Below are 24,028 nucleotides of genomic sequence, written 5' to 3'. Positions count from 1 at the left end.
GAATATAATTTTGGCTGACATACTGCAAAGCTCTTGAAAGGGAAGAGCAGCATTTTGGGCAAATAATAATGTTTTACTCGTGTGTTTGTGTGACGTGCAGTAGTCGTTTAGCTGTTGACTGGTCAAGCTGCCCTGGTCTGAAACGATATACCTATACTACTTGCTTACATCTGTATTGCACTTTTCTTCCCAAAAGATCTCATTCTATGTCAATAGGCTCAGTACATAGCAAATCAGAGAAGTGAGAAATTATTAATTGGACTAAACTATCAGCCCGTAGTGGAATTTGCCCTGGGTACAAGGGTTAACAATGCTGTTCTTACAAACTTGTCAGGGGGTCTTTAATGACCAGGTAGGTGGATCATCTGTTTAACATCGCACCCGAAAGGACAACGCCTCCTACAGTACAGTCCCTTTGTCGCCATACTGGGGCATTGGTTAGGAAATTCTGGTTCAGAGGGAAGAACTCTGTCGACTGGTTCATCACTGGGGCCTACCAGGAATCTGGTTCTTTAGAGGTCTCCATTCCTAGAACTGACCAGCTCCAGCCTTGCTTAGCTTCTGAGATCTGACACGATAGGGCTAGTAGATAGCAATGCTACTAACAATGAAACATGGTTGACTATTCCTTTTTCATCTCCAAAAGACATTTTTATCTCCCTTTGTCTCTCCACATCTGTATTCTATGAACCACTTTTTTTCTAGGTCCATTTTGTCATGACCCAACAAAAACACATGAGGTGAGCTTTAGTCATAATCGATAGATTTGCCATTTGGAAAATAAGAGAGCATCAACAGCCTCCAAGATCAGGGTGGCTGAAGTTTGACATCTGTCTTCATCAGTGTGTGAGGTATTAGGTCTTTGAATGTTGTGACAGTCTTGTCTGCAAGGTCAAATAATTTTTTACTGATCAGCTGTGCTACAACACAGCACGTTGACTAGCATTAAGCCCTTAGCAACCAAAAGGATTTAAGATCATTTTTACATGTTAGTGATCCTTCGTTCCTCTTTAGTCACTAACAGTAATGGAATTAGACCAGCCCTGAGAGCAGACATGCCAGCTGTCAGTTCTACAGCTGGGTTTTATTTAAAATGGTCTAAACTGAAATGTGCACAGTTTTCTACAGTACTTGATATCATTTGGCTTTTATTTTTAGCATTTCACTGCATGAGTCTGGCCTTTTATATATTCTTAGTGATGCTTCTGTTCCTCTTCGTGCTTTGGGTTTGGATAGTCATGCTGACTAACTGTTGCTCTCAAAATCCTGTCTGGAATGTCAGGGATTTGCATGACATTTCTTGCAAATGCCCTACAACCATTCTTGAACATGATTCTGGAAACTTGTTCAATTCGTTTATGTAAAATGCTTGGTAAGCATGCTGGAAGATGCAATTCTACAGATTTTTATTTCAGTTCTTGTGAAGTGCATGCACAGTGCCTTGCAAAAGTATTCACACCCTTCCATTGATGTCCCATTAAGTTGAGTTGTAAATAATTGTCTACATACTGCAGTTCGTAAGTGAATATTTTTAAGCAAAACTTGGATGCCCAATTTGAATACTTGTGAAGTTAAATGTCTGCAAAGATAAATAAAAAATTCTAATATGTTGACTGCACGAGTGTTTACTCTTTCACCATGGCAAGCCTCAAATAGTGCAGGTGCACAAAATTGCCTTCACAAGTCGCACGGTTAGTTCAGTTGGCTCTGTGTGCAATAATACAAGTTCACAAGATTACAGAATAAACACTCCTGTCTCTGCAAGGTTCCTTAGTCTCGTAGGGAATCTTAAGCAAGAATTCAACCAAAAAGACGGCTTTCAGAACAACGTGGGGAAAGGCACAGATCAGGAGAAGGGTATAAAAAAACTTCAAAGGCACCAAATATTCCTTTTGAGTGTAGTGAACTTTACCCACAGGTTTTGCTAATAAGGTATGCGTTAAGTATGCATTAGTCATTTGTTAGCCATAAACAAGCTATGCTTCAGTTATAAAATAATAATACGTGGTTTTCAGGTTACTGCTAATGTAGTATCACCTCTGTGTCTGATGTGTTAGGACTCACCGTGTCATTTGTACAAGATCAACTTGTACAAATGACAGACGAGTCAGTCTGGAATAAGATATCCTGTTGTGCTATATTGATTGCATTCCTCTGATGTAAGTTGAAAAACTGATGAACTGCATGGTAAAATATCACTGTTTTGCCATGTTTTACAGCTTCTCTACATTTGCACACCTCTGTTTTTTGTAAATACAGGGTATGATATCTGACAGTTTTCAAATGCCCTCTCCTGAAGTTTGCAGTGTGGGAAATGTCTTGCTTGCCTCTTGTCTTGGAGACCTGTGTCCTGCTGCCCCTCACTGTGACTCCTTTACCTTTGGCCTTTCGAATATCGTCCTTGTAACGGGTCACCCTCAGTATCATCTCCATGCCCGCCAGTAACTGTGAGACTTCAGATAGTTTCCTTTCTGACCTTTCTCTTCATGAGTCGTGATTCCATATTTTGCAGAAGCCTGACAGCCAGTCCCCGTCCTTTTAACCCTGAGGTGACGTAGCTCTTTCACGCAGACATGCACTGTTGCATTAACAACAGGACACGAATTTCAGCTTTGTAAAGATGGTATAGACCCGACCTGCCATGATGCTTTTTATTACCAACCACATGCGATGTCATGTCGACATTCTCATCAGCATGCCTAGTTTCCCTTTCTATGAGATTAGATGTTCATTATAATGATATGAGGGAAGTGCATAGTTTTAACCACATACTTAGCTCACATACAAGAATATATTCCAGCTTCTCAAGATAATGCTAGCATTATGATGATATACTTGCCCTTTAGATGTCTCTGCATGGCACCAAAGTACTCCTGTATGTCATTAAATGTTTGTACCAGTACTATTCTAAGTATTCTTTGAAGGGCTGTTCTCTCTGTCATTTGTGCCTGAGATTTCTTGTTCAATGGATGCCTGCTATCCTCGTACACTTCATGTAGTTATAAATAACAAGACTTCAGGTTTGTTTGCAAGTAGATACCATGATACCAACTCAGATACCAACTCAGTGATGGGTAAGTTTCATTAGGTTTCTCTCGAGATCTTTTCATATCACTGGAAAACTTGTCTCTGGGTGGGGGAAAAAAAAACATTGTGATTTAATAAAGGGCCTGTTGCCCTTTATTAAAAAATAAAAATGTTCATCCTGGTGGGGAAATCACTCAATTGCTTGAAATATTGTTTTTTTTTAACAAGCCAAGAACAGAGAAATTCTCAGCTTTCTGAAGTCACTGGTGGGTGTTGGAGGATTCCGGCATGTTTGTTGGCTCAGTGAGAATGGCTGGTGAGTACAGTGCTCCAGTTTTAGTGCCCACACCATCGGCGTCAGTGGAGACAACTTTAGACATCTTCAACCTGCCTCCTCTGTCAGTACTTTTCTGTGGGATGCTTTAAACTAAAAGGAAAGGAATATTAGCGAAAAGAGATTTATTTCAGCGCTTTGAAAATTGAATAGGTTAGCCACAATTGGTGACGCAATTTTCAAATCATCTGTAGAAAAGACTTCAAGAAAAGAGCTGTTTTGGATATTGTGCTAAATGGATCTAGGCATCAGCCTTGTAAAACTGTATTAATAAGTGTGTGAGCTGTGTGTGGGGGCAGTGTGTCCTGGAAATGTGTGCTATATTGTGTTACGCAGAGAGAGCGAGGGAGAAAAAATGTTACAACCTGCAGCAACTGCTCGTTGCTCACAGAGCGGTGCCTGTCGGTTTTCTCTCTCTTTTAAGATATTTTTGGTTGATGTAGTAGGTGCAGACAGCATTCAAGATGCCTGCACATCTCCTCTTTCTCTTACTGCTTCTGTCATGGGCTCCTCACAGCCAGGACACAAGTGGAAACTTCTGCGAAGTTCTGGGAGTCTGGAACAAGTCTGAAAGTCCAATTCTGTTGGTTCCTTCTCCTTCGAGTAATGGCGGGATGAGATCCTCAGATCACTCTTAAAATCCAAACAAGCTACATGGGTCAAATGGCTTCCTCTTGGTTATCGGGCTTTCTAAAGTTCTTATGTTCTTGTCCCTTAGTCTTCTTCCTAGTTTGTTGATGTGACAGGTTGACACAATTAAACTACTTGCCCTTGTTGAACACACTTGTGGAACGTTGCACAAATGGGAAGAACAAACCACCATTTTGGTTTTTTTAACCACCAGCAATGTCTCCCCGAGCTTAGTTTGGACAGCACGTACACTGAATATTCACTTGTAGCAATTTTATTTGATTGTTCTTTTTAAAAATGTTTTGGTTATTGCATCAAAGTAATCCTGCAGGATGATCTTGAATGCAATAAAGAGGAACTATGTTTCAGAAGTGCAGTAGTTCTGAAGGTTTTCAAGGCAGCCCACTTCTGCCTGGTGTGGGAAGATTTATTTCCTCTGATTGACTGGAAAGCAGCTTAGCACACAAGTTGAGTGGGTTATCAGCAGAGCCCTCCCTGCACAGAGCCTGATAGCACACACTTCTGAAGGTACAGCAAATATAGACAGTGAAAGATGTGTGCATCTTCAGAGCTCTCAAACGCTCTTATTTCAGGTGGTGCAACTTTCTCAGACTGTATGGATTTTGTGTTGGAGGTACGTTCAGAACATTTTTCTTTTGTTGGAATGATTTAAGCAAGCAATTAATTTATGGGATGAAACAACTCTTTCCTTATCTTAGAGCTCCACCCACCTGGAAATCATTCAAACTGCCAAATTCACAGGAAGCTGAAGGCAGATCATTGTATTTAATCTGTTAAAATTCTTTTCAGAGCTGGAAACTGAAGGTGGGGAAAAAAATGAAAGCTGTTATTTCATAAATCATAAACGGCAATTGTACAGCTAACCGTTATTGCGTAAAATTTGTACACATGGGGGAAAAAACACTGGGCAGCAGTTGATCTCATTTTATTCTCGCTGTTTAAGCAGTGGCTTCTTTTAGTAAACACTAACGCACTAAGCCTCTCTGTCCTGCGGATATGTGCACTTCTCAGCCTCTGCTCTTCTGAAAAGAACAGGCTGTGTTTACTGTGTCAGTAGCTCCTAGTTCAAGCAGATGGCCACTTTGCTTCTTTAAGTCACCACTGAAACAGTGTTTTAAAAGAGACAAATTGTTCACATTACAGGTCCAGAGGTCACTTTGCTGCCTATCTTGATGTTCCTGCTTACCATTGCTGACTGTGTTACAGGATAGGACCCTCAACTCAAGGCAAATTGATTTGTAGCTTTCAGACCTTTTTATTCCTTCCCCTCTGTCAATCAATGGTCATTAAAGCTCTTTCCCAATGCACAGCAAAAGATAGAAATTCTCGGCCACAGGCTACAGTATGTCATGAAGTGAAGCTGGCTTCACTTTCCTCCATTGAAATAGAAATTGATAGGAAACTGTTGCTAAGGTGTACTGCCATGGAAACGGCTCTTCAAATAAAGCTCTATGAGATTTCTGTGGTTCTCCAGCTTCCTGCCCTTTACAGGCAGAATGTTATTTTAATTAAATGCATCATTGTGCAGCCATGGCAGCATGCGCGTTGTCAGATCAGTCCTTAAAATTCAGCTTCACTTTCCAAAGTCATTTCTTCTGTCTTACACTTTTTGACAACAGATAAGCTTTGAAGAATGCAGGGCTACAGGTGTGGATGCAGTGGGCGTTCTTGCAGACTTAGGAATATTTTATGTTTTTTTAAGGTTAAACACAGGCTTAGTACCGTTTGCTTAAAAGGTAATGCTAAAATGCTCAAAATATCACAGTTAAGTGAGCTTGTTTTTTTCCAATAAAAACATGAGAAAACTTCCTAAACTTTGTTTTGTAACCAGCATGTTTAAAACTAGGAGTTGTGTGATTGCATTTTGTTGCCTCTTCGTGTGTCTTAAAAATCAGTTTCCACATACTAATAACTTGGGCACAATCACACCTTTCAGACTAAGCCATTAATTGCCATGATGCACTGGAGAGACAACACAGACAGCACTCGGCTCCAGAGTCTCAGTGCCTTTATTTGGGTTTTTCCAATCTTTGAAGGGGATGAAGCAGTCTAGGTCAAATAGAGGACACTGAGCAGAAAGTTAAATAAAAGAAAACTTTGTCTGTGTCGAATGCATCACTTCCCTTTTAGGTCTGAAACATTTAGGAATGTAGCATTTTGTTTGTATATGGATATTTGTGTTAATATTCAAGTCCAAGACACCGGTAAAAAAACGTCAGATTTCATTAATTGTTTTTTAGTTTTGAGGTGTATTTTTAGTAAAGCTGTGTTGTATGTATGTAAGGAATTAAGTTTTCAAACAAAAGGAGCTCATTTTGCCCACCTAGCATGTTCGGTTCCAGTTGATCCAGGATCTCATCTCGCTGCTTCTTGAAGAAACAATAACATCAGCTTTGACAACGTGGCTGGGTAGCTTGTTCCAGACTCCCACAACCCTTTGAGTAGTGTCTCCTGTTCTCAGTTTTGACGAATCGTTTCAGCACCTGTCTAGGAGCTTAATAAGAAATGTGGGCAATAAAGCAACCGTGTGGTTTAAAGTTTAAAGGCAAATGACATGACATGACAATAAAGCAGCAGGTTCATTTGTAAGACAGAGCAAACATTAAGTGACTTTAATTTTTTTTATTTCATAGGTGCCTCTACCCACTTTTAATGAACAGAATCCTGTCAATGTTATACTCCAGGCCAAGGAAGCAGAATGTGTGGGTTCACATTTGCTGTGTGTTATAGTCATGCTCGTCAGGAGACATTGAAATCAGTTCAGTGCAGTGTTAATACTTTCTAACAGATTGAGAGGAGTAATGAGGGGAATATACACAGAACAAGCTGCAGCTGATGTCGGTGTCAGTGCTTGGACACAGGTTAACAGCTGCATCTGTGTCAGAGGCCATGATGGAAAAATGCGTCAAATGATTTGTCAGCCAAATCTGTCAAACAGTATGAGAGGCAAAGGCACTTGGCCTTGCCGATTACATGTTCTTCTTGTATAACAAAAACTTTTTTGAAAAAACTCTTTGTCTTTGGACAAACTCTGGAAGGTAGGAAATTGCAGGTATCAAAGCAGATAAATGTAGAATAATGCTGTTCATTAAGACTAAAACATACAGTACATTTTGAGAGAAAATTAACTGTACTTTTGATTTTCTATTTTTAAGTGTTTTGAGCTTGCAGCTCTCCACTGCTGCACGTGTATGTCAAAGTAACAAAATCGTACGTGCTTTCGCATTTGTCCTGTCAGGGCACAGGGGAAAGTGAGTCAAGCGAATGATCTATGGAACAGGCCGGTTACCTGTGCTGTCATGTTGAAGGAGTGGGTTTGAGGGGCACAGCCAAGCTCTGGGCAAGTTTCGGTAGCTTTGCCTTAGCTCGGTATTGCAGCCAAGCGAGGTATCGTCTGCCACAGCGGAATGAGAAAGAATTCAATAAAAAATACAGTAAGAGGGAGAGGAAGAAGGAGGAAACGCAGGACACAAACTTGTTTTTGTTTTTCTTCTGAGTCTTGTTCTGCGTTCTTTGATTTTTTCTTTCAATTACTATCTGCCATTCTTCCCTTCTTTTACCTGCTCTTCCTTGCCAAAAAAGAGCAGTATGTTTTTACAAGCCCGGAAAAGTATCGGGGGTTATCTTGTGTCTTTGCTCCTTGTAAGCTCCGCTTCAGCCAGCATTACAATGCTATCAATCCGTACGCTGCAACTTCTTTCAAATTCTAGCCCTTCTAACTCTTCCCCTGCAGCTGGTCCCCTGTGGCACCAGCTTTACTGTTGGAATCCCAGATATCGGGGGGAAAAAAAACCCTCAGTCAGTTGTAGTTTGAGAAATACATAGTAAAGGTTGGGGAAGTCATTGCTGTTATTGTGGAAACAATCTTATCTCTATTGCCAGAAAATTGCAGTGGCTTACCTGTGGAGCTTGAACTATATCAGGCCCTTTGTGGAAGACAAAACTAATTCTGTGTGTTTGTTGGCAATTTACACATTTGTACTGTAAGCTGCAGAGTACTCAGAAATTAAACTGGCAAGTTTGACCTCCTTTTGCTTTATTCTTTTGCATAGTTTAACATTTAGTTTAACATGCCAATGATGTGCTTGGCAGTCACCTTCATCCAGGGCGACGTACAATGCATACAGAGCTTTGTGTAAAGTAAAAAGAAAACCATTGGTATGATGACATGATGGTACAGTAAAACAAATTAATAATCCTGTCTTTACACGCCCTCCTTGCCTCTCATGGGTTTTGAGTTGTCTGCTGTAGAAATACCTGCTTTCTGCTACTCTGCCCATCATAGTATTAGAATGTTTCAGTCATGTTTTATTTTCTTAATTAATACAGTACTGCAATACAGTACTGATAATGATGTATTCTGCTCATTTCTGCTTACTTTGATGACTTTACCTGCCTTTAAATGGCTTTTGTATCAAAGTACATTCAAAGCAACCCGTTTAGCTTCAAGGCGAGTTCAGTTCTTTTATGTTCCTAGACTTGAAAGTCTTTTCTACTGTGAATGGTGCATAGAAAGAGCTAAGACGTTCACTGTTCTCCAATTGCATTTCAAACAGCTGCCTTTCAAACAAAACTTAATGCAGCTCATTTTTTGTTCTGTTTTGTGTTTTTATTTGCTCATATTTATTAACAAATGTGTCTTCAAGTAGATTTTCGTCTTTCAAGAAGAAGTAGAAGTAGACAGAGGAGATATTTATACAATTGCCTGTAATGTTGCCTGCAAAATACTTAAAGTCCCTTTGTCATTCTGATTCTGTGCCTGTTTAGACATTAAGTGTATTAAATATCATCACCAAATGGCTCTTTCACACAGGTGGAGTGTTAAGACAAATACATTCGGCGCACTAATGATAACATTCACTCCCTGCTGAAAGAATAAATGTAATATACTGTACCAAGTGATCACAATAAGTGAGAATTCATAAAAGTGTTCTGTTAACAAAAGAGGCCTGCTGTGACAACACTTTAGTCGTGACTTATGGTCGTCAAGGAAGTAAAGACAGGGATACTGTCGCCGCGGGTAACTGTGCCTCACATTGTCACATGGCGCACTTCCATTATGCTCTTTTTAACTGATCTGTGCTGCTTGGCTTTATAGCGATTTGCCGGCAGTGTGTAAAGTCGGTCTGGTCCTGTGTTTTCTTGTGGCATTTGTTTATCACGGGCCTGGATCTGTGGGTGTGGTATTCTGTACCTGTGCTCATTGGCTGTTCAGAAGCTTTCTGGCGTGTGTTTCTCGACTAAGTGCTTTCCACTGGCACCTGTTTAATTTCCCCTGAAGGAAGCTCTGGAAAGTGTGTTGTAACTTCTGTTCAGAGGTCCAGCCCAGAAAGAGCCTTTGCTCTCCTCGAAGGATGGCTTTTGACATATTTCACATACCACTGAGCTCCACTAGACATTGTTTGGTGTTTTGTCATTTTAATTTTTTTTTGTCCTCAAAAAATGATAAAGTACAAAAAATAGTGAATTACCATATGAAAATGTTACGTTTTTGCCAAAAAATATATCGGTGTGTTTTAGATTTAGCTTTCTTGATTATCATTCAGACACTCAGAACTGAGGTATCTCGTTGATTTGTTCTGTAGAACTGACAGTTTTAGTTTTGCCTTTTTTTCCATCTAACCATATACAGGTACTGTACATTTTTTCTGTGCTTCATACCTTCATCTCTTCATGGTGCTCAGGTGGATAATTATGAGGTTACTGAATTACAAATGAAAGGGAAATGTAGCAGAAACATTAGGGCAGTGCTGCTTTTGTTAGCAATTATGTAAGGTCACTAATTCAGAAGACATTTTGTCCAACCATTTTGCTTCTTCAAGTCTGTGGCTTTGCCTGTCTTTATCACTCTTGATCCAGGACAGTAGATGTCCTGTCTGCTTCATCAGTAGTTCCCATTTATGTGCTTTGCTTATGCCAGTTGAGCTCTCACGATATTGCCTTTCTCTCTCTGTAACTTGTGATTGCAATCAGCTTGCATTAGGACTCTCCATCTGCATAGCTCTCAAATAATTTGATTTCCGTCATTTGCTAAGCAGCAAACGCTCTTGAAGAAACACTTGTTCTTTTGTATAATAACATTAAAGATTTAACATTTGCAGGCAACGCTTCGAGCAATCACATTAAGGTTGTCAAGATGTTGGTGCTAAAACCTCTATGTCTAATGAAACCGTTGCCAATGGAATGGTTCATACGTCATCTCGTTTGTTACCTGCACAATTTCTAGCTGTGCCGTCTGCATGGAAAATATAGATATTGGTCCATTGCAAAAAGCCTTGAAAATGATGTCTTGCGTGTTGGTGTTGAGGTGGCCTGGTGACACAGTGGTTTGTGTTGCTGCCTCGCAGAGCTGGGGCCCTGGATTCAATTCCGGACCTGGAGTACAGTCTGCGTGGAGTTTGCATGTTCTCCCCACGTTTGCGTCGATTTCCTTCCACAGTCCAAAGACATATTGGTGGGTTAATTGGCTTCAAAATGAGGCTGAATTGGATGAAGCAGTGAGAAGATGGGTGGATGGAAGTTGTTGTTGCCATTATTATTGTTTGCTGTATTATTAGTTGCTAAACAGATGCATGTTATATTGAAATTATATTGTTATATTGAAATTCAGCATGTGGGAGTAAATAGCAGCTCCCTGGGTTAGTGCAGTCAGTGCTACACCTGTGGGTGATCTAGGAAAGGACTGTTGAAAGGGGCATCCGCTCTCTTCTTCCCTTCTGCTGTTTTTTTTACATGCATCTGCATTGGAAATTCAGTTCAGTCCTCCAGTAAACTAGAGAAAGATCAGAGAGGGCAAAACCTTTGATTTCTTTATGGTTTATTGACTTGGATATAGTTATTAAGCGAAGAAGTTGCTTTCCCAAACAAGTAGAAAACCTGCAGAATTATACAACCAGAAATGATAAGCTTAAAGGGTGAACCAAGGTTGGAACTGAGCAGTGTAGGAGCTGGTATGTGTTTAGTGGGTAGCTATGGAGATTTTCCAAGAAATGACAGAGAGCAGAGAGGTATGGATTATTGCAGAGTATTCCAGTTACAAAATCCTCTGGTGTGATACAGAGAATGGCAGAATGAACATTTAGTGTTCGATCTAGGAAAAAGAAGACCAGCAGAGATTAGTCAGATATCCATTTCAAATATTGCTTTGCAAGAAAAACGTCTCATTTTTTCTTTCACATAGTCTAACTCTGCCAAGCCGACGATGCAGAGATAAGCGTTTTCGCCCTGAGGCTCATTTCTAGCCTTAAAGTGTTTGATCACAGCACTGTCTTATAGAAGATCATTATGATGAGGTTCAGATCATTGGGCTGTAATCTACCCAGAGTACTGAATCCAGTTAAACTCTCTGGGAGGATTAGAACCAAAAGGAAAATAAAAAAGACATGGTTTCATGTCTGCTGTTGCTGCAGATTTTGAAAAGGTGAAAAAACTTCAGTTTCTCCCTTGCAGCTTAAGGTCATGTATTTGTCCAAATCTTTTCCATCTTTTCCTTTTGTGTTATCACTATAATAACGAGTCATCAAACAGACTTGGCAGCATACAGAGGCTGAAACGTTTCTCCTCAGAGACATAACGGATTAATACAAATGTGAGATTATAACCCATTAAGCATTTCCAATATGTTTGTGAATGCCAAGAAGCCATCTGACACCCCAAAAACTAACCAAAAACTAGTTGTGTGAAACAGACTTTGCTGTGTGGGGATTTGGAAACAGTGACAGTGTGGGGTTTAGTCCTTTTTAATTGCTGCAAAAGTAAATTCCACCAAATTAATTTCCAGTGGCAAAGTCCAAGTGTATTTGCCTCTAGTTTTGCACTCTGTGCAAAACAGGAAACATATTATAACAATGTCAGATGTACAGTACATGGGGCGGAAATTTTAAACATCTCTATCAATAAAATGTTTCCAAAACAAAGAAGTAACCCTCAGACATGCCAAACTAAGTTTATACGCATGTTAGAAATGCTCCCTTCCCAGCATTCTCTGTTTTACTTACAGTACATCTCCACCTGCCCTCTTGTCTCCCCGACAACCGTGCTCCTTGTTCTCTTATTTCCACTTGGGGGGTGTTTCCTCATTTTCATGTCTGTGAGCTATGTGGGATCAAGCCAAATCTGTACTTTGAACTGCTCTCCAGCATTAACATTAGTCTGGAGCTACTGAAATGGTTTTAAAGAGAATACAATAGTTGTAATGTAGCATAGTATAGTTTTGTATAGAATTAAAAATTTGAGCTGGTGGCCGTTCAGAGTCTGGGTGCAGCAATTGTCAAATAAAACGTTGGCCTTATTCTTTTACACAGAAAACATTTGTAGGAGTTGTGGGGCTTCTCCTTCTGTGCTGTAATTCGTCTTTGAAAGACATAAGGTTTTAATGTCTTGGCCACAGCATCCCCAGTAGAACAGCTAAATAGGTTTCAGAAAGGCTTGGATTGACTGTAATCAGGCTTGTTGGATCATTTATTAATGCACCTCATAATTGGCTTCTTATGCCCAAGAGTAAAAATCCAGTAGAAAAAAAAAATCAGAAATACTGAGGGGAAGTGGTTAATTGGATGTTCTTGTGAATTAAATCATTATTTGGCACACTGAGCAAAGATAATTTAGTCATCGTAAATGAAGGCCTTATGAAGGGATGAAGGGAATGGGGAATTTGTATTATCTATAATGTGCTGAGAGACAGAGCCTTTTGATGACAGTACATTGGAAGTCCGTGAGTATATTTTGAATGCTACTGGTTGAAACAGCTATAGAAAGTGGTATCGTGAGGACTATCAAACAAACCAATTAAGAGCAGACTTTTTAACTTGGGACGTTGTAAGAATTAACAGGGCACCGTCCCTTAAAATGAAAGATGAATTGCAGCCTACTTAGCTTTGCATCACAAACATTAAGATTCAGTAAATCTCTGCATGAAATTAAACTAATAAATTAAAAGGTTTCATGTCTCCTATTCCATAGACAGTCAAAATTAACATATTAATCATTCTACATCTACTGGGGTGATGTAACCTTACAGTTCAGTTGGTTCACATTAAAAGTGGACATAAAAGGCTATGAATGATGTTCTGCCATGTTATGTACTGTAGCTTCTAAGAAGGTTTTATGCTGGATATAAAAGCCTAATTCAATGTGTGAGTTGTAAAAAATATATATAATTTTAATTGTTTTGTTCTTGGTGTGACGACCTCAGAAAACACCAATGAATGAACAGGAAAGATCCCGAGAGAGTGTAATTTAGGAATAATGGATGAAGATTGTTTTTGGATGAATGAAAAAATAAACAAATACTAATGCGACGTTAATGATTATCTTAGGCTAGTACGTTGCATTGTTGGATTACAGACCATTCTTTCTTAATATCATGTGTAGTGCCCAAATTATTTTTTTATCCATGTTCTCTTCCTAGTTTGAATTGCCAGCACATATCTTGGCTTTTATTAATTTATCACTTCCTTTATAGAAACACCAGTCAGTGTACAGTAAGTCTGCACGCAGCAGGGGTGATGTGAGCCTATATCATGTTCAGAGTGTTAAAGAACGTCTCAAATCCAAGCTTCTCACACTCCTAGAAGGTGAAGCAAACTTTTTAGAACATAAGAATGTTTTTTAAGCAAGAGGAGGCTATGTAGCCTATGTAGCGGGTTCAGTAGTTCGATCCAGGGCACTCATACTACTGTCATTAGCTACTATCTACTAAAGAGGCTGTAGAGCCAAAATGGCCTCCTCTCATTTGTAACTTATATATTGGAGATATTGGGAACTTTAAGAAAACTGGATTGTTCAAGCACTGAATGGGATTTAGCCAGGACACTGAGGTTAACACCTGTTCTCTTATAGACAGTTCCATGAGTTCCTCAATGGCCAAGTAGTCAGGACTGTGGCTTAATGTCTCATTTGCAGTACGGTACCTCAGCATAGTGTCTCCAGTTACTGGAACACTGGTTTGAAAATTCTGGTCTGGAGAGAAGAGCACGAACTCTAGGTCTTTGTTACATCCCAATACTGACCAGGCCTAGCCTTGCTGAAGATCTGCAGAAAATCACTCAGAAAAATTATTCTCAAGTGAAACTTGGAGAACAGGTTTGTAAATGTGTAACAATTGACTGGTTTTAATGGTTGGACGTGATTTCCCGTGTGTAGCACACAGCCAAGTCTCTATTTAGTAATATATTTACGTACTCTCAGATTTAATTATGAAACTGCTTTGCCATAAAATATGTTTTATAAATGAAAAAAAAAATTGTCAAACGTTCTCAACTTGTCACACACCCAGGACAATGCTAATTGAGAGGGGCATCTGTGTTTGTGTCCACTCTTAATGTGTATTTATGTGACCGGGTGCTGCTGCACTCCATCAAAAGATTCATGAGAGGAACATTGTCAAAAAAAAATCACAAGTTGTTTTCACAAGTATTTGGTTAAATCCCTGGCTCATTTGAGCACTGGCTCATTTGAATGGCAGAATCTGAAGTAGGGATGTTTTGTATTTCTTAAACATGCTTATCTTAATGACACAGCATGAAAACAAAAGCAAACGAGCCTGTTTATCACATGAGCAGGTGGATAATGAGCATCTGTAAGTCAAATTCTCTAGCTTGGCATCCCTGTCATTCTAATCAAGCTTGTTTGCATTTGAATTTGGGATTTACAGTATACCCTCACATTTTGTATTTAAGTTCACAATTGCTATTCACACAGTAGTCATTGAGCCATACATAGTACCTGATCTTTCCACCTTTTCACAGCTGATAATTGTCTTGTTAATTTGTCTTTTTTTGACTTGATCAAAGAGCACACTTTTCTGCCGTGACTTTTGTGACACAGAGAAAGCTGTCTTCTGATATTGCTTTCATCCAGTCTGCTATTATAACTCAGAGTTCCTTCAGCCATGCATTCATCCCCTGTATTATCAAAGAAAAATGCAATTCGATGGCCCATTTTTTTAGATTTACTCTTCATCTCTTTCAGTTGATTCCAAACTGGGAGAAGCAGAAAAATATATATTAATTTTTTCGTAGAAAATATTGGAGAAATGTGAGGTTGGCTGCAGTTTCATGTCCTGAAGCCAAAGGTTCCAGTTTCTAATTTCAACAGCAGACACCTAGCAAGTAAGTCCTTACTGCGAGCTGCTCTGTTTCATTTCGGTAAGGTAAGGTCAGATAAACTGAGCACAGTTCGGCTTCAAAAGATTGGCCACAGAAGATATCAGGCTGACCTGAAAGTGTAGATTATGGCTCATTAAACAGTCTTGATGACAAGAGCCTTCCAAACTCATTATTTTGTTTCTAAGGCTCAGCCTCATAGCTGCTGTTAGTGAGAGAATGAGGAAAAAAAACTACATGTACCAGGTCAAGAGGACCAGAATTCTGAAATTTTTCAAGATTACACGGATGTTAACCAGTACTGAATATGTGTTAACCTTATATTCCATGAACTAAGTACCAGTGAAACTGTTACATTTTTTATTTTTAAAACCAGTTTGTTGAATGACTTTTATAAAACTCTGAAGACATTGAATTGCATATAAAGGGTGCATAAAAATGACAACGCCAATGTTAAACCTTTTTCCATAGACAAACTGGAGGGCTTTGGCGTGTTCTTTATAAAGGTTATATGTTGTTTTCATGATCCAGTTTCTGGAATATGCCAGCTAACTAACTTAATCATTGTTTATAAATTTACAGTTGACTATCAGTGCATTTTTGCAGTAAGAGAATCCTATTACAGATGTGTGTCTAAAGAGTGGAAACTCTTTTCGGGCATTACAGCTTAATCTTCTGGAATGTGTCTTGTCAGAAAATATCTCTGGTGCTCATTTTCTTTCTACGGGGAAAAAAAATTCGTCCCCACAGCATTGTGCAGGACTGGATTGTGTTTCGGTGTCTGTGATTGTTCTCCCTTTACACGGTGCTTTAATCTAAATTAATCTCAGTTACGGCAACTGACTGCAGCAGGCAGATGAGATGTCTTATCGAAATTAGACATTTTCTGTGTTTTCTTTATTGGGACTTGAGGAATCAAATACAGCGCAGCATCTCCGCCAGCCCTCCCAACACAACAGCGATGCCCCTGCGAACAGACTCTGGAGGTGGAGCCGCTCCAGACTGGACTGGAAGGATGGAGTTCTGCAGCTCCACGATCCACCCCCCTGGCCGCAGGTATCTGGGCAATAAAGAGGGCACGGTACAAGTCATAAGCAGCTGTTACTCTCCTGAAGTGCTCTCTGGGACTTGAAATCACGTCTGTCCTTTCCCCTGCTCGTTCTTGTAAAACAACAAGGAGCTGGCAGAGACCTTTTCTTATGACCATTCGCACGTTCTTAGTGTTAGCTCTCAGACTGCTTTTTGGTTTTTATTTCTCGTTATGAAAGTCTAATGTGGAAGCCGTTCTATAGGAGGGTCTCACTGACCGTTCCGTTTCAGAAGATGTATTTTTAATGGCCGTGCTGTCTGCGAGTCCCATGATCAGCTCAGGCCGCAGCACTCGTCTACAGACCACCCGTGCTGCAAACTTTGAGGACTCCGGAATTTCAACTGCAAAAGCTACAAATAGCAAATCAAGCTTTTGGCCCCAGACCTTTCCAATCTGGCGTTTAATGTCCAATAAAAGTAAGTAAAGTCCAAGATCAAGCCTTGGAGATAATTAGCCTGGTGCATTACAAGTTTCTGTAGTATTAAGCAGACTGAGAGTACATGACTCCCTCATAGATGAGACAGTGTCTTAACAGGCTTAAACCCAGAAATTCTGGGATCTATTTTACAAGTAGGATGACTGGAGCAATTGGGCTTAAAGCACTCTGCTTCAGGACACAACAGCAGTGTCTGCAGTAAGGACTTGAATTCACAAACCTCTGGTTAGGAATCCTTAGAGTCTTGACCTGTGCTCTCCACTGATCCTTCAGATTTATGGGTGTGTTAGTAACCGTGATAAGTGTGACTTTCTGATAGGCCAAAGTGTGGCATGCATGCAAGCTTCTTGAAGAAGTTAGAATTTTGACTGTACATCCTGTGGAAATAAATAGATCTCATAAAAGTGGCGGAGTGGTGGCTCTGTGGCTAAGGATCTGCACCTGTGGCTGGAAGGTTGCCGGTTCAAATCCCGCGGCCGGCAGGGAAATCCTACTCCGCTGGGCCCCTGAGCAAGGCCCTTAACCCCAGCTGCTCCAGGGGCGCTGTACAATGGCTGACCCTTCGCTCTGACCCCAGGCTCTCTCCCAATCTGTGTGTCTTTGTGTCTCATGGAGAGCAAGCTGGGGTATGGGAAAAGACAAATTCCTAGTGCAAGAAATTGTATAGGGCTAATAAAGTGATGTTATTATGATGTTATTAAAAAAGTACTTTCCAGGTTAATTTCCAGAGGTCAAGTGACTAGTTATATGAAAAAAATCATATTTTATCTGGTCCGTGCTGATATTTTACTTTTTCCATGAACTTTGACCCTTCTCACCACCAGTGTGAATCAGCATCTTTAGACTCTGCACATTTATTTTGGGCCTCTTCTCAAAAGGTGCATATATTTGTGTTTTTCAGTGACAGATGAAAAAATACACAGTGAGCTAGTGAAATCGAATGGGTAGTGTTAGTAGGAAAGGAGATGAATTATTCTATAAAAATGTTGGTGTTCTGCTTTTCCCAATGTAAGTATACTTTTTTGTTTGAGGTTTTAGTTTAAAAATTGATCATGCAGAATGGAGGCATATCCTTTTTTAAAACAGTTGCAAAGTCAACATAGCAGCAATATTTTCAACTCTCAACACCCTACGTAGACTGAATTTTATAATTGTAACACTGTTCAAAAAAAAATACAGATTTCACACAATAGTGAACAAATAAGAGAAGATTCACAATAAATATTGGTAAGTTCAGGAATTCCAGTTAAGAATATTGTTCTCCTTCCCAGCCTTGTACTTATGACAAAAACTCTGCTTGTGATCTTTTGAACAGTTTTGTGAATTTTAGTCCAGTGTTTGTTGTACCGAGTAAATTTGTTGATGTACCCGTATGCCATTTTGAGATTTTCATGGTTGTTGAAAAGAAGGTATTACAGCAGGATTCTGTGGTTTAAAAAAACTAGGCTTGTATACAGTATTTGACATTTATGTGTGGATAAAGACAGTTTGTGTGTGTGAAGAGAATAGCTCCTAGAATGTTCCTTTTACAGGGTGCGTTGCTGCAGAGTTTTCAGCGTGAAATGTAAATTCTTTAATCACATTACATATTGGCCGTCTCTTGCATCAAATCCTCTATGAGATAAAAGAATAAGACCGACACCATATCCCTCCTTGTAGCTCTGAATTGATATTAAAAATACAGTATTATGGAAAATGGCCATTGTCTTCTTTCCGTGTTTTTTAGACTCCTGTCACATGTTAGTCATAGGGTTCTGGTTCAATACGTCTGACAAAAGAAAAACCCAAATAAGCTTATTACCAAAGAAAACCTCTCTGGTGTGGACTTTTTAAGATCTTGGAGCAGGGTCAATTAACACCCAAATATATGCCCAAGAAACAAAAGGGGTCTTTACTATGTCCATTCAATCATTCAAAAAGAAAAAAGACTCCACATTTTAGAGAGAGCGATGTATCTCTCCTGATAGATGTGTTTTCTTCCCCAAAGTAAAATAAATTCTGCTGTAAAGCCTTCAGTAGGATATTGTTCCCAGGAGTCTCTCAGCTGGCACTGTGAGAACATTGCTCCAGGGCAATGAATGTGAAGGGAATCCTTTTTTCATAAGCAATCTCCAGTCATATGTTATCAGTCGTTTATTTATATCAAGGGAGCTGAATGTATCCCAGTGTAATCTTTTAAAAATGTAAAGTAGAATCCTGACAAATGACTGTAGACATGAAAGGCCGTGTAACCCATTGGGATCCTTTGTAATAGTACATCTGCCTCTTTGTGTTGTGTTTCAGATGTCAGATTAAGTAATCTTCCCATTTTTAACGCTGCTCATCACAAGGTTATGGAATGGAACTTTCTAATGTTAGACTGTAGGCATTCTCCTTTGTTGCAAAAGAGAAGTTGCAGAAAGGGAGTAAGATTTTTTTGATAAAACTAGCCAACATCCATAGTAAGTTGGGGAAAAGATCTAGGGTTGCATTGGTTTCCTACTTTCCAGTATGAGTGTTCATCTCATTTAAGAAAAGGTTTTCAGAGTTCTTCATCTTTCCTTATAACAATTCATTGTAGAAGCCTTCCCTGACCCAGAATAAGAACAGGGCTAGTTTGAGGTGTTAAGAATAACAAATGAATCTCTTCTGTCAATGCAGGAGTCCTTTATCATGAAATATGAACTAAATTCCTTTTGAATCCTGTAGATCACGGTTTCTAGGGGTGAAAATGCTTCATTCATAGGTGCCAGTTAGTGAGAGTACCCTTGATGTAAGTAGCCTTTTCATTTTCAACACGCCCTTGGGAATGAATAGAGGCTCCGGATTCTCGGGATACTCTATCAGCCAGAGTATTTATCGAGTAGAGCTCTTCTCCCCTTCTCGCTCTGCAGCGCCAGCTTTGTCCGTCTCCTCTCAGACTTGAGATCTTTGTATCTCAGAATCTGAATCATAACCAACGCGTCAAATTTTAGTACCCCCTCCAAAAAAGTATCATATTGATTAACCTGGAGTTTCCAGCCCTGCTCTTGGAAATCCTGAATCACCTTTGTCTAAGATTTGGAACACAGTGAGTTACTGTACTGATCAATTATGCGAGTAATTTGCTTAATTAAGGGAACTCCTCATATGTCCTTGAGGCCTGATAGGTCTTCATTTTTTTTGTTGCAAATGATCTCTAAATTACTTTTTTCATTTAAAAAATCATCTATTTAATTGGTGTTAAGTGTTCCGGACCTTTTGAAACTGACAATTTAAAGGTGACTTATATAAATCCTGCTGGGCTGGGGCTGTCCAGGACCAGGGTTCGGGACACCCCCCCCCCCGAACCATTTATTCAGGCCCCAAAACGCGGTGAAGCGGTACCAAATTCTGTGAGAGCTTAGTTCCTGATTTATCTTAGAAATTCATCGCAAGCAGCATTGTGTAAATTCCTTTTTTAGAACAAATGTTTGCTGCGGATGTGCAAAAGGGCAAAGGCACGGCAGTAACTCGTCCCCTTGAAACGCGGGGCGCATTGTAACGGATTGTGATGAGCGGGGTCGTTTCGGTGGTGGGCTCAGGCTAGGTGGGCTCCTGAGCTCAGAGAAGAAATAAAAACACTCGGCAGGCGCTGTGATGCAGATGAACAGTGACATGGGAAATCCCAGCAGTACTCCCAGTCCGGCAGCGAGCGCGCGCTGGAGATCACTATGCGGAGGGAAGGGGATAGGAAGCAGAAGCTAAATAGACAAGGCCTTTATTTCCACCCCCCTGGGCCATTTTGTAGACGTCGGGCATCTCTGCAGCCCCCTCCGGGCCTCCGTTTGTGCATCTGCAACGATTCCTTCGGGCACCTGCAGTCCATATTTAGTAAAGCTTAATGAGTCTCCCCAAATCTTGCTGCTTTTGTCCCAGATCCATTATGTTTCTGTTATACATGGATGCGTACTGTAGAGTCTTGCCTTTAACACCTTTTGAGTCATGTATCCGGTGTTGTTATACACAAGCACAAATTCCACACCAAGTAATTGCTGATAAGTGATCTTCAGAGAAGTTTGTCTTCACGCCTGTTTAGCTGCAGGCTGTACGTTCTGTCTGGTTACCCTGAAAACAACTTTGTTATACATGAAGTGGAGCTGAAACTGGTTTTCCACACAATCCTGGATTGGTCTATGTCATCCTATTATGTAGGCAGTAGTACTATCTTAACACAGGCTTTACACAAGACAAGAGAATGTAATTTTTAAAAATCATACTGAGCCCCACACACATTATGGTTAACACACCTTGTCTGTGTTTTCTGCTACGAGAATCTGGTCATTCATTTACTGACATTCTTTCATATTTACATGTCCTGTTAAAATTAAAGATCCTGTAATCCTAGGGCTTAAAAAGTCATCATAATAACATTCAACAGGGCTTGATTTACAGTAGACATGATCTGTGTGTCAAGATGAAAGGTGCACTAGGTTAGGCTTCAAAGGAAAAAATCCAACCTTTAATTTTATTTGTCATTATCTGCGTCAAACGTCGAGAAATAAGTAGAACTGAAGGAAATGCTGTCTTCCCTTGATGCGGAAGTGGCTATGGAGTGGTGTCCATCTGCTTTAGAGAACCCAGAGCGAAGCAGGCAGGAAGATGGAAGTCTTTACAGTCTCTTAACCTCACAACAAGGAGAAAGCTCTCATTCTCAGTGCTGTCTGTGCTGGCGGGAGCTAGTCCGGTCTCTGGGGGATGTGTGGGGCCGTACCTCAGTCTTGAAGAAAATGAATCCCCCCAGGGCTGCCTGAGTGTGAATGAGATTTTGCTTTCTCTGTGGTTGTCTTCTGGGGAAAACTGTATGACAGCAGCTGTGGATGGACCTGGAGGTCACAATGTGTCCTGGGTGATCAGCTCGGGCTTCTGTTCTTCTGTCTATGTGGAAACTTTGTGTTCTTTGGCCTTCCTTTTCAGACTTTTAAAGGAGGCCTGCACTCTGGGATGTTGCATTTTAGCTTTGAAGAATTATGATCTTGCCAGTGAAGTATGTATGTGATGGAAATAGGATTAGAGAGCACTTCAGTGAATTCCATAACCTGTCACTTGGAAATTCCGAGCCCACATCCCAAGTGCCGGTTGCCATTGAAGGGCCTGTTTCTGAAAGGCATTTTCATGCTGTGCAGGTGATTCATAGCTACTCAAAATGTTTTTCATTTACTAAGAAACTTGCTCAGTTTCATGTATATTTAATCTGGCTGTCTATCTGTCATGTACTTGATATTAAAACATAGGTTACATTTACACAGTTTTGGGTATGGAGCGATTCAAATTAAAGGATGATCTGCTTCATTTCTCTTAATAACCATCTGTTGAGCCTGTCTCGCCTATTATTTTAATTAATCATTTGTGGGGAAAAAAAACTCTTATCTCATTTGAACTATAACAGCAAAGCCTTTCCAGAGCATTTATACTGCTCTTGTAGCCAAGAAATTCAGTAATGTGTGGTTTCTGTAAGGAATTACTGATATTTTTGAATACTCTCACTCTTATTTCACTTGCCTTCGGTAGAGACAATAATTTGTATGCACTTGCAGCCATTATATAAGAAATTCTATATCGCATCTACAAAATCAAATCTAAAAGCTGCAGTGTGTGTATACAGTACATACACACACATACATGCCACATCTTTTGATGTGAGCTGACAGAATCTAGTCTCAGACTGTTCTTGTAGAACAAACAGAAAGCAACCAAAACACCATTAAATATTTAACAAAAAAAAACCCTGGCAGAAACGGTCTCCATAGACATTCCCAAACTAGCACAGAGCCGCTCACTAAAACATGGTCATAGTGATAAGGCAGCAAGTAACCATTAGGACTGACAAGACTGACTGGATTTTAAAAAATAGCATTTCTTCATAAGCCTTTAGAAATATTTATTCTTGTCTGAATATTTCAGCTTCATACTGTAACTGACTTGTTTTATCATTGTCACAATGGCCACTGTCTTATAGGAAATATAGTTAATTGCAGTCTTTTTAATGAGGAGTTGGTACAGCTTATCCCTAAAGAAACCACAGGTTTTCAACAGTCGTGGTTCCCAAACAAGTATTTTATTTTGACCAGTTCAGTTAGAGCTTGGGGAAGGATCATCTAGGCTACTCAGTGCCGCTGTGTTGACAGTTTGTTCTCATGTATGGAGAGTTAGATGTAGGAGAGAGACAATTGTATTTTGGAGAATTTTGGCCCACTGCACAAGATTTCGCAAGCCCCGAGACAGGGGTGTAAAGCGAAGTTGATAACAAACTGCCAGTTTGTGTAATTTATTTGACACTTAGCGCTAAGTGGCTCTGGAGGCGGTGAGCCGACATCCTGCCAGAGGGTCACAGAAAACAAATCTCACCGAGGGGAAAAACCTGGACGAGATCCACCTGCCAGCACGAGATGAGTGAAGCCACTTTCATGCTGCAGGGCCCATCCATCAAAACGAGGTGCAGAACCAATGCTTTTGTACGTCTGCCTAGCTCACTTGTCACATCTTGTGTTCCTCACGGAAAATACAAAGAAGTTATTGGCACCAGAGACCTCCATCATTCTGCCACGGGAAGACTCTGGTTGGTGACTTAGGATCTTTGCTTTCCACACGTGGAAACGGGAAAATAAGCTCCAAGACATAAGAAGGCAGCCCCTTGTGAGACATTGAGAGTTGGATTTCTCTTTATGTTAAGTGGAAGTGTAATTTAGATTCGAGCAAGGTTCATTTTGGAGCTCGAGGCAGGAGGCAGAATTTGAAGTTAATGAGTCACTGGCTAGTGTTGTGTTCTTAGGAATAATTTGACATTTTGTTTTTACATTGTAGTTCTCAACATCCTTAAGATTTCAGCTCTAGTTGGTGCCTGTACTTGAAAACAGGCTTTAAAAATGCAGTTACTAATACTGCATATATAGGGAGATCTGTATCAGTAGTTTGGTGCTCTTTGGTGAATTTAACACGAGAGGCAATGTTCTTTTAAGAGAAGAGCAAGGTTTCTACCGCCCGTTATTACCATCCGCATTCAGTTATTTCCTGAAGGTTACTGTAAGTCATGAACGCTGACATTGGCAGCAGCAAGAGAGGCCTGTAGATCCTTAGATGTTGCTCTGGGGTTCTCTGTGACTTAAAGGATGGTTTTCTGGATTTCTGTTGGTGAGATTTTGGCAGGACGACTGGTCATGGATTGAAGACTTTTTCTATTTATAGACAATGTATGGACGGATTAATGGATGTGGCCCTCAGAGTTCAGAAATAGTTCTGTAACCCTCTCCAGACTGATGAGCTAACCTGTGTGGTGAAGATGAAACTCAGTGTCTGACCATTTTCTAGGACAGTGCTACCCAAATTTAGTGCTTGTTCATTTATTACCCAATTATTTAACCACCTAATTCTAAGTAATTTGGTTAACT

At 40.1% G+C, this 24,028-nt stretch overlaps 1 protein-coding gene across 5 annotated transcripts in view; it reads left to right on the top strand.

The window, feature by feature from the left end:
* Positions 1 to 24,028, top strand: part of ctdp1 (CTD phosphatase 1) — a 129,777-nt gene that overhangs the window by 85,847 nt on the left and 19,902 nt on the right. For 3 of the 5 annotated variants that reach the window (XM_088929293.1, XM_088929292.1, XM_088929294.1), the window contains exon 13: positions 16,030 to 16,173. The exons of the other annotated variants lie outside the window; for them this stretch is intronic. In XM_088929293.1, the coding sequence (XP_088785419.1) occupies positions 16,030 to 16,173 (144 nt within the window). The remainder of the gene's footprint in view (positions 1 to 16,029; positions 16,174 to 24,028) is intronic. 5 annotated transcript variants of the gene reach the window in all.

The sequence above is a fragment of the Atractosteus spatula genome, chromosome 12 (genome assembly GCF_055471065.1).
Source record: "Atractosteus spatula isolate fAtrSpa1 chromosome 12, fAtrSpa1.hap1, whole genome shotgun sequence".
Classification (NCBI taxonomy): Eukaryota; Metazoa; Chordata; class Actinopteri; order Semionotiformes; family Lepisosteidae; genus Atractosteus; species Atractosteus spatula.
The sequence above is the reverse complement of the archived record's forward strand: the minus strand, read 5'-3'. Positions and strand labels throughout refer to the sequence as shown.